General features: G+C 35.4%; 2 protein-coding genes across 4 annotated transcripts; both read right to left on the reverse strand.

The window, feature by feature from the left end:
• Positions 1-1,764: 1,764 nt before the first annotated feature.
• LOC102623264 (uncharacterized) lies at positions 1,765-5,896 on the reverse strand. 3 transcript variants are annotated; one of them, XR_008055683.1, is made up of 9 exons: positions 5,392-5,893; positions 4,987-5,173; positions 4,763-4,860; positions 4,498-4,603; positions 4,060-4,277; positions 3,437-3,479; positions 2,763-3,016; positions 2,435-2,519; positions 2,146-2,287 (listed from the first exon to the last, which is right to left on the reverse strand). XR_008055683.1 is itself a non-coding variant. In XM_025099753.2 (9 exons), the coding sequence occupies exons 1-9, from the start codon at positions 5,583-5,585 to the stop codon at positions 2,280-2,282; spliced, it is 1,185 nt and encodes a 394-aa protein (XP_024955521.1). In that variant the 5' UTR covers positions 5,586-5,896; the 3' UTR covers positions 2,146-2,279. The 3 variants fall into 3 exon arrangements, 2 of the variants coding, with proteins under 2 accessions (XP_006482547.1, XP_024955521.1); XM_025099753.2 differs by having other exon boundaries at positions 2,435-2,511; positions 5,392-5,896; XM_006482484.4 differs by lacking the exon at positions 2,435-2,519 and having other exon boundaries at positions 1,765-2,287; positions 5,392-5,889.
• Positions 5,897-6,979: 1,083 nt separating this feature from the next.
• Positions 6,980-10,413, reverse strand: LOC102623564 (V-type proton ATPase subunit d2). Its single transcript, XM_006482485.4, has 10 exons — positions 10,139-10,413; positions 9,529-9,649; positions 8,960-9,067; positions 8,772-8,874; positions 8,478-8,558; positions 8,283-8,368; positions 8,085-8,144; positions 7,945-7,993; positions 7,550-7,684; positions 6,980-7,436 (listed from the first exon to the last, which is right to left on the reverse strand). Exons 1-10 carry the CDS (start codon positions 10,317-10,319, stop codon positions 7,305-7,307), a joined length of 1,056 nt encoding a protein of 351 aa, XP_006482548.1. The 5' UTR covers positions 10,320-10,413; the 3' UTR covers positions 6,980-7,304.
• Positions 10,414-11,170: the final 757 nt, after the last annotated feature.

Below are 11,170 nucleotides of genomic sequence, written 5' to 3' on the forward strand. Positions count from 1 at the left end.
AATTGCAGGAAATTCATCCTGATATATCTTACATGATGTATTATTTAGTGTTCTAAACTTGGGAGTGAATTTATTTAGCATGGGAAGCTATCAATCACAATCGGTTTCTTGCGATGGGCATGAAATAGCCCCACCCTTTGGAAAAGCTTTAGGCCATGGCTTTATTAGAATGGGCTTTTACTAAATAATTCCAATTTGCCGTGAAAACGAAAAGTGTGCAGCTTTGATGCTCTCCGATCAAGTAAGCTGCCCATTTTGAATGCCAAACATGTGTTTTGAGTTAGAATCCACCAAAATTCAATCACAAACCCTAGATTTTGAATTTGGAATGGAATTTCTTTTTAATGCGGATCAAATTTTGTGCCTTAGTATTGCAACATGACAAATTTTTTAAAATTCACCAAATTACTGTCAATATTTTATCTGTTTTGCCTGAAGAACTGTGTTACGAATTTGTAGCATTTGTATTATTATTTTGCAGGAGACGGAGATGAAAGTCAAGATCTTGCTTATCCTTTTTAGTGATTCACATATTTATCGTCACTATGATTGATTTCTTGATTGCTGAAGTTTTTAAACTTTTATTGGCTAGCTTGTGGATTGTTGCTATTTGGGCTCATTTGATTTTAAGCTTTGATTGATTCACGAAAATCCCATATTACCTTACTAGTACTGCATAAGAAAACGTGAAAGAAATTTTACTGAAGTTACAGTATTCTGGTAAAGAGTTGATAAGATTATGCTGAGCAAACACCATATTTGTGTTTAAGCTGATATTCAGAAGTTTAATTACAGTTTTCCTTCTGTGACTACTGTTTAGACTTTTAGTTTGCGGTTGTAATTAGGCGTATACTTCAGTGTAAAATATTGATGATTTTTGCTCAATTAATATGCTGCAGGATGACATTATTATTTTTATCAATCACTTTGGATAGGACGTTTGTTGTGTGTCAAATATATAAATAAAGAACCAGAGTTTCTCCTTGACTTGCTTCCTTTCTGAATGCCCACCGGGCTTTAACCAGAGTATGTTCTCTTCATTTCTCCCATATCCAAACTATTTTCAGCACAGCATTGATCAACTTGCATATATTGTTGCTTGGTGTGCTGCTATATCATAGCTTGGTTTCCACGTTGAGGGCAGACATGACTTTTGTGGCTTGTGAAACTAGGTGGCATGCTGTTGCATCATGGACGTGGGATGCACATGATGAAACATGTGGAATTTGCCGGATGGCTTTCGATGGTTGTTGTCCTGATTGTAAACTCCCTGGTGATGATTACCCATTAAGCAAATAAAAAAGTAGCTACTTCTTGCCATTCAATTGATTTAATGTGCTACAGTTTGACCATTGATCAGTTTTTTCCATTTAGTTAACTTCAAATTCCAATGAGGTACACGAACGATTACTGGTTATTATCTTACTGATGATTGTTGTGTGCTGTCATAACCTTGCAGTTTGAGGTGCTTGCAACCATGCGTTCCATCTTCAGTGCATCGTGAAATGGGTAAATTCTCAAACTCCTCAAGCTCATTGCCCCATGTGCCGGAGGGAATGGCATTTCAAAGGATCAAATTGAGTAAGGTTGAAGAGGACTCTCCAAGCATCTGAACCTGCCTGCTATGAAGCCTTCCAATTTCATCTCTGGCCTTACTTTCTTGATCTGGATCTTGTCTTCCATTGAATTTCACATTGTATTGCTCAACGTATGATAAAGCAATGGCAGTTATATCACTTGGGCAAACTTGGGTGCAACTTGATGTATTGTACAGAAATCTTCTCCATTTCTCAACGAAACACAAGCAAAATTGCACTATTAATAGGAAAAAGAAAAAAATTTGATACAAATAATCCTTTCTACCAATACAGGCAAATATGTTCAGCCATCCGAGCAATCAGTGTCACTATAGCATTGTGGACCCCAAAACTTTGAATCATTTTTAACTTCATGTTTCAAAACAGGACAAGTAGCATTAGAGAAATCTCTAAATTGTAGAAGTCCGGGTTCACCATAACTAGCGGTCACAATTCGACACCCACTAACAGCCATGGCCGAACACCCTGTGCTGATATCTGCTTCCTCAGGATAATCGCAAAGCAAGGAATTTGCTAGCATACCAGTGTCCGTCTCCCATATATTGACGCGCAAATCATCTCGCCCTCCTGTCACTATTTTGTATGGATCCATGTGCAATTGTGTCACTGAACCCACATGTCCATCCAACTCAGCCATCGGTTGTGGTTTTACTGCATCCTGGCTTCTCCTAATATCCCATGTCATTGCTCTGCAGTATCAAGCATATGTTTTTCTGAGACTAAATTAACATTGAAATCTGGTAACATTATCTTCCAAACACAAAGTTACAAAATCTCCAAGATGGCAATTAGCAAGGCCTATTTGAGAAAAATATGATGAAGTAATTGTATTGTACCGAGCAAAGTCTCAATGCAGAAGTACTTAAGTAGAAATAATTGGTTACTTTGTCCATTCCAGTGGTGCCTTATGATGCTGCACAGCTTGACAGCAAATTTATTATTATTATTAGATTCGACAAGTAGGAATTTCAGACTTTGGGTATCCATGAAAATGAATTGAATCGTCATATTTTAGAATATATTAATTTCCATTTGTAGCATCAAACGAATATAAAGGTACTTTCACGAAGACTATTTGGTATTCATTATTCAATCATGACCTAAATGAACTGAAAAAATCATAATAAAGAAACTAGATATGAATCTTATTAGAAACTATCTTACTTGCCAATTCCGCCAGTGCAGATCAAGGACTTTGAGGGCATAATTGAAAAGGAGTGCAATATTGGTTTACAGATTGCTGGAGTCATAACCTTTTGCATTGTCCTTAAATCAATTGTTACAACAGAGGAACCAGAAGCAATATAAAGCATTGATTCATGGCATTTCATGTCCACTGGTACTCCAGGTACAGAAGTCATTCCCACACAACATGAAGAACGAACAGCAGATGATGTAGATGTATCCCAAACCCTCACCTATATAGATTTCAGCTCATCAAACAAGAAGCTAATAACAAAATAGAAAAATACTAGGAAACAAAAAACTCAAAAACATAGAAACTTGTTTTTTTAACTTTATCGACATATTTAGTCAAACAAATCATATTTATGCAATCGTTATTTCACCCAAAAAAAAAAAAAAATTCAGTTGGAATTGACAATTCATATAAATGAATTAATAGCACAAAAGCAACTAAGAAAATAGTTTGCAAACTTAAGAATGGAATAAATTTCCAGCCATATCATAACAGTAAGCTATGATACGGAGAAGGCACAATTTATTCATCCATGCAGTAAGAATTATAAGCTTGACTGTACAGTCCTCAGATGTAAAAAATAAATAAGGAAATTATGAGAGACAGTAGTTCATAAAGGAAAGAGAAATGTGAATAATACCTTGGAATCTTTTGAAATGGTCACCAAAAGAAAAGATTTGTGCCTGGAAAAAGAAAAATGAAAACATGAATCAATATAGTGATGATAAACCTTGAGGACAAGGCGCTCCAACAAACTAGAGGCAGTTACCAGCCTCTTGAGTTGATAAAATAAATCTGGGGTTCGATCCCCGCTCATATGGATTGAGAGAAGATTTGATTACCAGTTGTGCTATGCTTTAACTAACAAAATATTCCTTTAAAATGTGCTAGTGGGACATTATTAACGAATCATTTAATTTAATGACCTGACTTCTCAGTAAGGGACTTTCACGTTAAATTTGTGCAGACCTAACAACCCTAACTATATTAAAAGATAATTTAGTAAATTTTAATGATTAGGTTGAAATTGGGACAAAATGAACCTAAACTCCTAACAAAAATCTGCGAGTTCACAAAGCAGTATAGTCTATAAAAGATGTGCGAGTTCACAAAGCAGCTTCAATGTCAAACAGTATAGCATAAGGTGGTCCACCTAAACATAAGCAAGTGGCACCTACTGAGGCCTAATAGATTCACAAGTTTCTATTTTCAACAGTTCAAAAATGAATTGCTAAAATATTTCTTCAAAGAGCCAGCTCATACCCTGCAACTGACATCAACTTAATGGGTTTCTCATGCCCATAAAGTGTGGCCTTCAAAGCCTGTTGGCCTCGTTTTCCACTTGAGCTAAGAGACCATAAACGAACAGTAGCATCTTCCCCGCCACTTGCCAATATTTTGCCACTACCATCACCAAGCAGTTTATCTGACAAGGTAGAAACTGGACCATTGTGACCTTTAAAACATCGTTGGCAAGAACCCTACAGGAAGCACGAGAAAGAGATTCAGGGTGTTGAGACGATGTAAAAAGAAAAGTCTAGAAATTTAGCATTCTTTTATGGAAAGCAGAATTGATATAAGTGCTGTGTGTAATTCACTCATTGATAACAAGTATCGGTTAACATATGCTTCAATTAAACAGATCAGCCAAAAAGTGGGTTAATGAGTGCAGCGGTGGTAACACGACAGTTCATAAAATACCTTCCACCATAGACGAATTGAGTGATCACAGCTTGAAGTTACCAAAACATTTTCGGTTCTTTGTGGCTCACTTCGAAACAAAGAAGTTTCATGAAGGGGAAACAATCTGTGGATAAAATCACATACAGCAAGCAACTTCCTTCAGTCATAGCATACATACATTAAGAACATAGTATTTATAAATGATGTCAACAGTACCATAAATAAAGTTATGAATATTAAATGGGATAACTCTGGAATACAAGAAATCCAACAGAAGTCTCACCTCATGCAAGTAATTCTTGCCTTATGATCACTTAGTGTTGCACGATAGTAACTTTCACTCAGAAAGTTGTCGATCTTAATATTTTGTATCGACGATCCCTACAAATACCAAAAGAATAGAAAGTCTCAACCGACTGGGGGGGGAAAAGTTACATTAGCGCATAGCACTTAATAAACCTCAACTTTCAGCAAAAATACAAGGAGTGTCAAACCTGAAATTAATACCTGAGTAGAAAAAATATCATTGTTGTCTAACAGTATATGGTCATGAGGTTTTGCAACAGAATAGAAGCAGACGTCCAAAGGATCAACAAATTTGAACTGATGCAATGCAATTCGCCTCGCCAAATATGCTTCCCTAACTCGCACTGTTGGTAACGACCCAGAAACTAACACTTGTGGCCATTGTTCCCTACATAAGCAAAAAATGAAATATACGACATTAAACAAAAACGCCCTGACCAATTTTTGGCCCCTATAGCATAATAAGCCCTTCAGCAAAAGTCCTCTACTTTCCAAAAGAAAGCTAATTTATTGCCTAAAAAAAATCAGTATTTTTCAAAACTAACACATGGGCAACATGCAATTTTACAGAAAACTAATAAAAACCAGAAAATTATCCATGAAAACCTGAAGAGACGTTGCCAAACGGAATCAGAGTAAGCAACGTGTTTGAATAATTTACAGGACATGGCCATGTTAGAAATGTCTTGCAGGCTCAGGTTAAGGGCACAGTGGGCCACTGCGTCCTCGTTCAAATCCGCAATTGCCGTCGTTGACGGTGACGGCGATGCCTCATCGACCGCCGGTGACGGGTCTGCCATCTTTTAGGAATTTGGTTCGAGCTTTTTGTACTGTATTTTTTTAATGCAATTTTCTCGGGAGTTATTTTGTGTCTCAGCGTCTCATTTCAGATAAATAAACCGACTTCAACGAGATTTTCATTGTCTTTATATTTTTTCCCCTTTTCTCCCAACATGTGGTATTCAATTAAGGAACAAAAGGAAAGAGAAGCAAGTTTATCATTTTCATTGTCTTTTTTTTATTTTTCCCCAACATGTAGTATTCAATTAGAAAACAAAAGGATATTGAAGCATATTTATTATTCTCCACTGCGTTTAAAATACTTCAGATTATCTTCAAGTGTACTGCTAGAGTTGAGAGTATCTGACTTTTAATTTTAGGTCGCAGCTCTACGTGAAACACTGATGATAACCGTCAAATCATAATAAATTTAATATTTATTTTTATAATTATATCGTAGAAAAATTTTAATATAATTAGATTAAGAATGACAATGGGCGCCGCTTGCAATCGATTTATCATTATCAAACTCACACTTGAAAAATTTTAAATTATTAAATTCACTCGCATCCTTCTGTGGGTTTTAATATTTTTTTTACAAGAAAAATCATCCACGATGGATTTTGATAATTTCCAAACTCACACTAGTATCATCTTTTGTGAGTTTCCACATTTAAAATCACAAATGTTCAATATGTAAATTTATAATAATAACCTCAAATTTCACATAACATACTCAATTCTAAATTTAACTGATGTAAATAAAAAATTAAAATTTTAACATAATCCAATAAAAATTCTTAAATTTAAGTATAAAATACAGAAGTCTACAAAAAAAAAAAGACCACAAACTAGGATATAAAAATAACAATTATCATTTCATATTATCATTCAACACAAGCTCCAACAAAATATCTTAATTTCATTCACCATCATTAGCACACATCCAACACAAATCCCTTTAGTTTGGATTTCCTTTAGTTCGGGTTATAACTTTAGTTAGGACTTCGACTGTTACGCACGTTGCAACTTGCACACACGCTTACACTTTACATTATTTACTTTATATATTTTTACATTCAAATATTTTTTGAATCAAAATTAAATTAAAAAATAATTTTAAAAAACTATGGATTAGCAAATACTCATTTGATTAATACCAAACTCACCTGCAGCCTAATGCTAGTTTTAATTTATAATATCAAACCAGCCTATAACCTACAAAATTACCTACATCAGGTAGATTTTGACAGACGGAGTTACAGGTACCATTGCCACCCCGAAACCAGGCCCTTAATTTTAATAAACCTTGTCAACAACTTTCTGAATTAAAGTTATACAAATATATCATTATTGAATGGCAACGATAATAGAAGATAAAATTGCCCTTATGCTTGCTGTTTAGGCATCAAAATTCAGAACTTGTTTCTCAAATTTCATTTAAATTTAAATAACAATTTTCTTCTACATGTCGTTTGGCATCATAAATATTACAGAATCTCATTTTCATTGCAGCAATATATTGATGAACTAATACGCGATCTCCCCATTAAGAGAACAAAACGCAGATAGAACACCAAATGACGTTTATTATCCAACAGACCAATCTTGCAAGCGGTGGAGATAGGTCGATAATATCCACAACTGATGCGGCCCAAGGTGATGAATAGAGAAGGAGATGGATGATTTACAGCAGATTATGCAAAATATCACAAAGATTATTATGGGTTGCGATAAAACTAAAATATGAAAACGACACTGTCATGAACTCTAGATTTCTGGTTCTGAGCTACACATTCGGATATCCACATCAGGTTCCTGATCTCCTGCTCCCTCAACCTCATGTAGGCGAAAAATACCCCGTAATGGAACTGCAAGTTGGAAGATGAAAAATTACGTCACGCGTAAGCGGAAAGTGAGGAATACAGGAAATGAAGAGAATGCTGCCTCTAAATAAACAGGAGCATTTGACTGAAATACTAACTTGCTGCTCAAAAGCCAAGCAAAGCCTTTTCACCTCCTCTTCGTAAAATGCCTTGTCAAGCATTTGGCTCTCTCCATAGGACAGTTTTGAGAAAATAGATTGATAGGGAGGATACTTTTCCATGACACCACGAACCTACATCAACAAGGCAACAGAAACTAAGAGCTATAGATGCAGTCACACACTAAAAGGAAATACAAACAAGTGAGAGACAGACACATGCATGCGGCATGCCTGTGACAGAAATTTTTTTTTTTTCCAAAGATGCTGAACTTCATTAGCAACCACCAGCTAAACATTAATCATGTCCAGAGAACAGATGGCCCTCCAACACACCAGAGTAGAAAAACAAGCAGCTCTTTTCAGTTGCCTCTAAACTAAAACTGAAAACAAACCTGATCTATATCCTCACAGACAGCAAGTTCCTCATGACCATAGGGATAACTGAACATAAGCAAGCCTTTGTCAGATAAACATACCAGAGAAGCAAAATACCCAGAGTTAAAGCATGACCAAGATTGAGCAAAGCGCTTACAGTAAACCAAAGTTGGAGTACAATTTACGACGATCATCTCGGGTGAGCTCAGTGCCAATGCTGCACAGCATAAACTGAATCAGTAACATCCAAAGAGTCCTTGAAGATGACAAATATTAAATTTCACAGCAAAATAGGGAAAAAGGAAAAACATATGAGGATTTTTTCTGAAAGCAAAATTGACTACAGTAACAACACCTGTTTATGGTGATATTGACAGCTCTTCTGTCGGCCTCAAAAGCTAGAAGGTCAGACATGATCTCAGCTGTTGCACCACCCAGTTTCTATTGGAATAGTCAACATAAAAGTTGATCAGATCAGAAAATAGGAAGTGAGAGGACTTTGCATAAACACAGGTAAAAAGTCCTTCTTCATTCAGCAAACAGCCCTAACCTGACAAAACTTGTAAAAGTCTTCTAGGTATGCCTTGTAGAGAGTATTCCTCATTATTTCAATGTTCATGTCATCCAAGTCCTAAAAAAATTTAAATAAATCACTAATCAGAAAATATAAAACCAGAGGTCTTTTAATAACAAGACAGTATAGAATAGCCCAATGTCGACAATGACGACTATCATTATATTAATAAAGAAGAGTCCAATTATGGCATAAAAAAAATCAACAGCAAGTAAATAAGATTTACTGAAACTCATAATTTGTAAAATTAGCAAGTGTTATAATCCGTACCTCTGATGTGATACATTCAGAAAAGTATGGTGCTAATGGTGTGTCAACAAGCACCAATCTATAAAGCTCCCGCATGTTCTGAGCAACCGCCAGTGTAGCAATGCTGAGGAAGAAAAGAGAGGGTTTTAAGAAAAATTTAATAAACTATAAAAAATTCCAAAAGAAAAATTATGTAGGAGTAAGCTTACCTGTCAAACATGCCCAAAGGGTGACATTTCTCCAACAGTTCTTGAACATCTCTCTCATGCAAGGTTCCAGTAACAATCAAGACAACATTGTCTATCATGTGACCATATCTGGATGAAAAGACTGAAAATGTTACTCTTTTTCTCTCTAATAATTTACCACAAACAAAACTTTAGAGACCAAGTTAGGCAGCCAAACCCAACAGCTACAACACACAACTAAATGTTTTAGCAGGTTAGATTGGAATTCTCAAAATTACAAAATTACACTGACTTTTATGAGCAAAAAACTAGCCTAACTTTTCTTGTGTCATGAGTTTTTCACCAGGCATGCATCAAGCAATTATTTTTATAAATAAGTATTAAAGCCTTGATGGGTATTTGGAATAATGATTTTAGTGAATCACATATCCTAAATATATAAGATTGTTATAAAGGATGGGTTAGTGACCAATGTTTAACAATGAATTAAATGGGACAGCATATAAATGAAAACTCTTAGGACAAAGCTTTGTTTGAAAATCCTCAAATGAAGACAGAATCAACATTACAAAAGAGCAAAGACAACATACGTGATATACTCTAAAAATGTTGACAGGGGCTCAGTGGCTTGGCACAGCATGTGCTTATACTCATCAACCAGTTTCAGAGTGCATTTCTCCACAATTGTTGTAGTATGCAATGGGGAAGGTTCTGCAAGCAAGAAACAAAAATAGTAAAGTGATCAATGACACTAAAAATGGCCACTCTGTCACACGCATGTCAAGTTTAATTAGTTTTTAGTTCATAAAAAATTCAGCTCAATTCTGCATACAAAAGTACAATTACGTCCCCAATCCTACATTTCACAAAAAAAATTACATCTAAATGAAACCTTAACCCCAAAATTCAAAAACACAAAAAATAAATTAAACAACTGTTCACACACACAAACGCACACATATCAAAATCCAAATGTAATTAATCTGCATTGAACACTCAAACCTCCAACCACCATAAATTAAACTATTCATCAGAACTTTCACCTCAATTCATTCTCCAATCAACCAAAACAATAATAAACACACAAGTCAGAACAAAATGAACTATTCACGGACACCAATTAACATAAAAAATCATCAAAAATCGAAACTTTAGCATCCGTTATCTAAAAAAAAATGGAATTGAGCATAGAGAACGCACCGTTTTGGAGGTAAGGACCATATTCGGTGGCGGAGAGGTGCATCTTGATGTCGTCAAGTGTTTCGCACTGGCACAAATTGTTGTAATCGGCGGCCGTCAAGAGCCCCGCACGGTAGCCCCTCACGATCGCCTCCAAGTATCCGCCGTGTATGTTAAACGTCATCGCTTCGAACCCGTACATCTTCGCGAATGAGAGAGCGGTGCGATTGTTTGTTCGTTGTGATGTGATCTGAGAAATTTACAGATCAGATTTGCAGCACAAAATGATCTGTTTTGATTAATAATTGTTTTATTTTAATTTTTAATTTTTAAATTTCTGAATTTAATTTTAATCTCTTTTTTTTTTTTTTGGTTGGTTGGTTTTGTGGCCGCGTGAGCTTCTGTTTTGGTCTTGGGCTTACTTCACACTAGGCCAACTTTTGAGATCTTCTATGTAGCCCTCACGTTTTCTCTAAGTACACTCATCCGAGAAAAAAAAACGCGGAGCTAAATAGAAGCATTCCCAATTTCATACTTAAAGCCCACATTTGACCCAACAGACTGACGACTACTTGTAATTAGGCTTCGGTGGTAGTATTGCAGCTTCGGCCATTTTATTTTCAGCTTGAAAAGTAAATTGCATTCAGCTCCACTAAGTTTTCAACTAGAAATATAGAATAATAAACCAACAGAGAGTAACCTGCAACAAAAATTAGACGATAGTAAGTGAATGAATTTACAAAAAGTTAACACTTCTTTTCTTTTAATATAAATTGTTGCCCATCCTTTTTCACTTGAAACAGATATTACTAATTCAGACAATAAGGAAAGACGTATTAAAGAGGCTTTGGATAAATTTTGAGAAATCTCAAAAGCAATCAATGGGGAGAAAAAAAAAAAAAATCACCTCCACACAAAACGGAACCTTGAGACTTTTATTTAATTTTAAAAGCAATTCATATGCTAACTAAGCAAATAATAGTCCGCACATGTTGTAGCATCCAAGTTGTACAACGTTGTTGGCATTAATAAATTGTGGGAGAATAAATCTTG

The sequence above is a fragment of the Citrus sinensis genome, chromosome 6 (genome assembly GCF_022201045.2).
Source record: "Citrus sinensis cultivar Valencia sweet orange chromosome 6, DVS_A1.0, whole genome shotgun sequence".
NCBI classification, from domain to species: domain Eukaryota; kingdom Viridiplantae; phylum Streptophyta; class Magnoliopsida; order Sapindales; family Rutaceae; genus Citrus; species Citrus sinensis.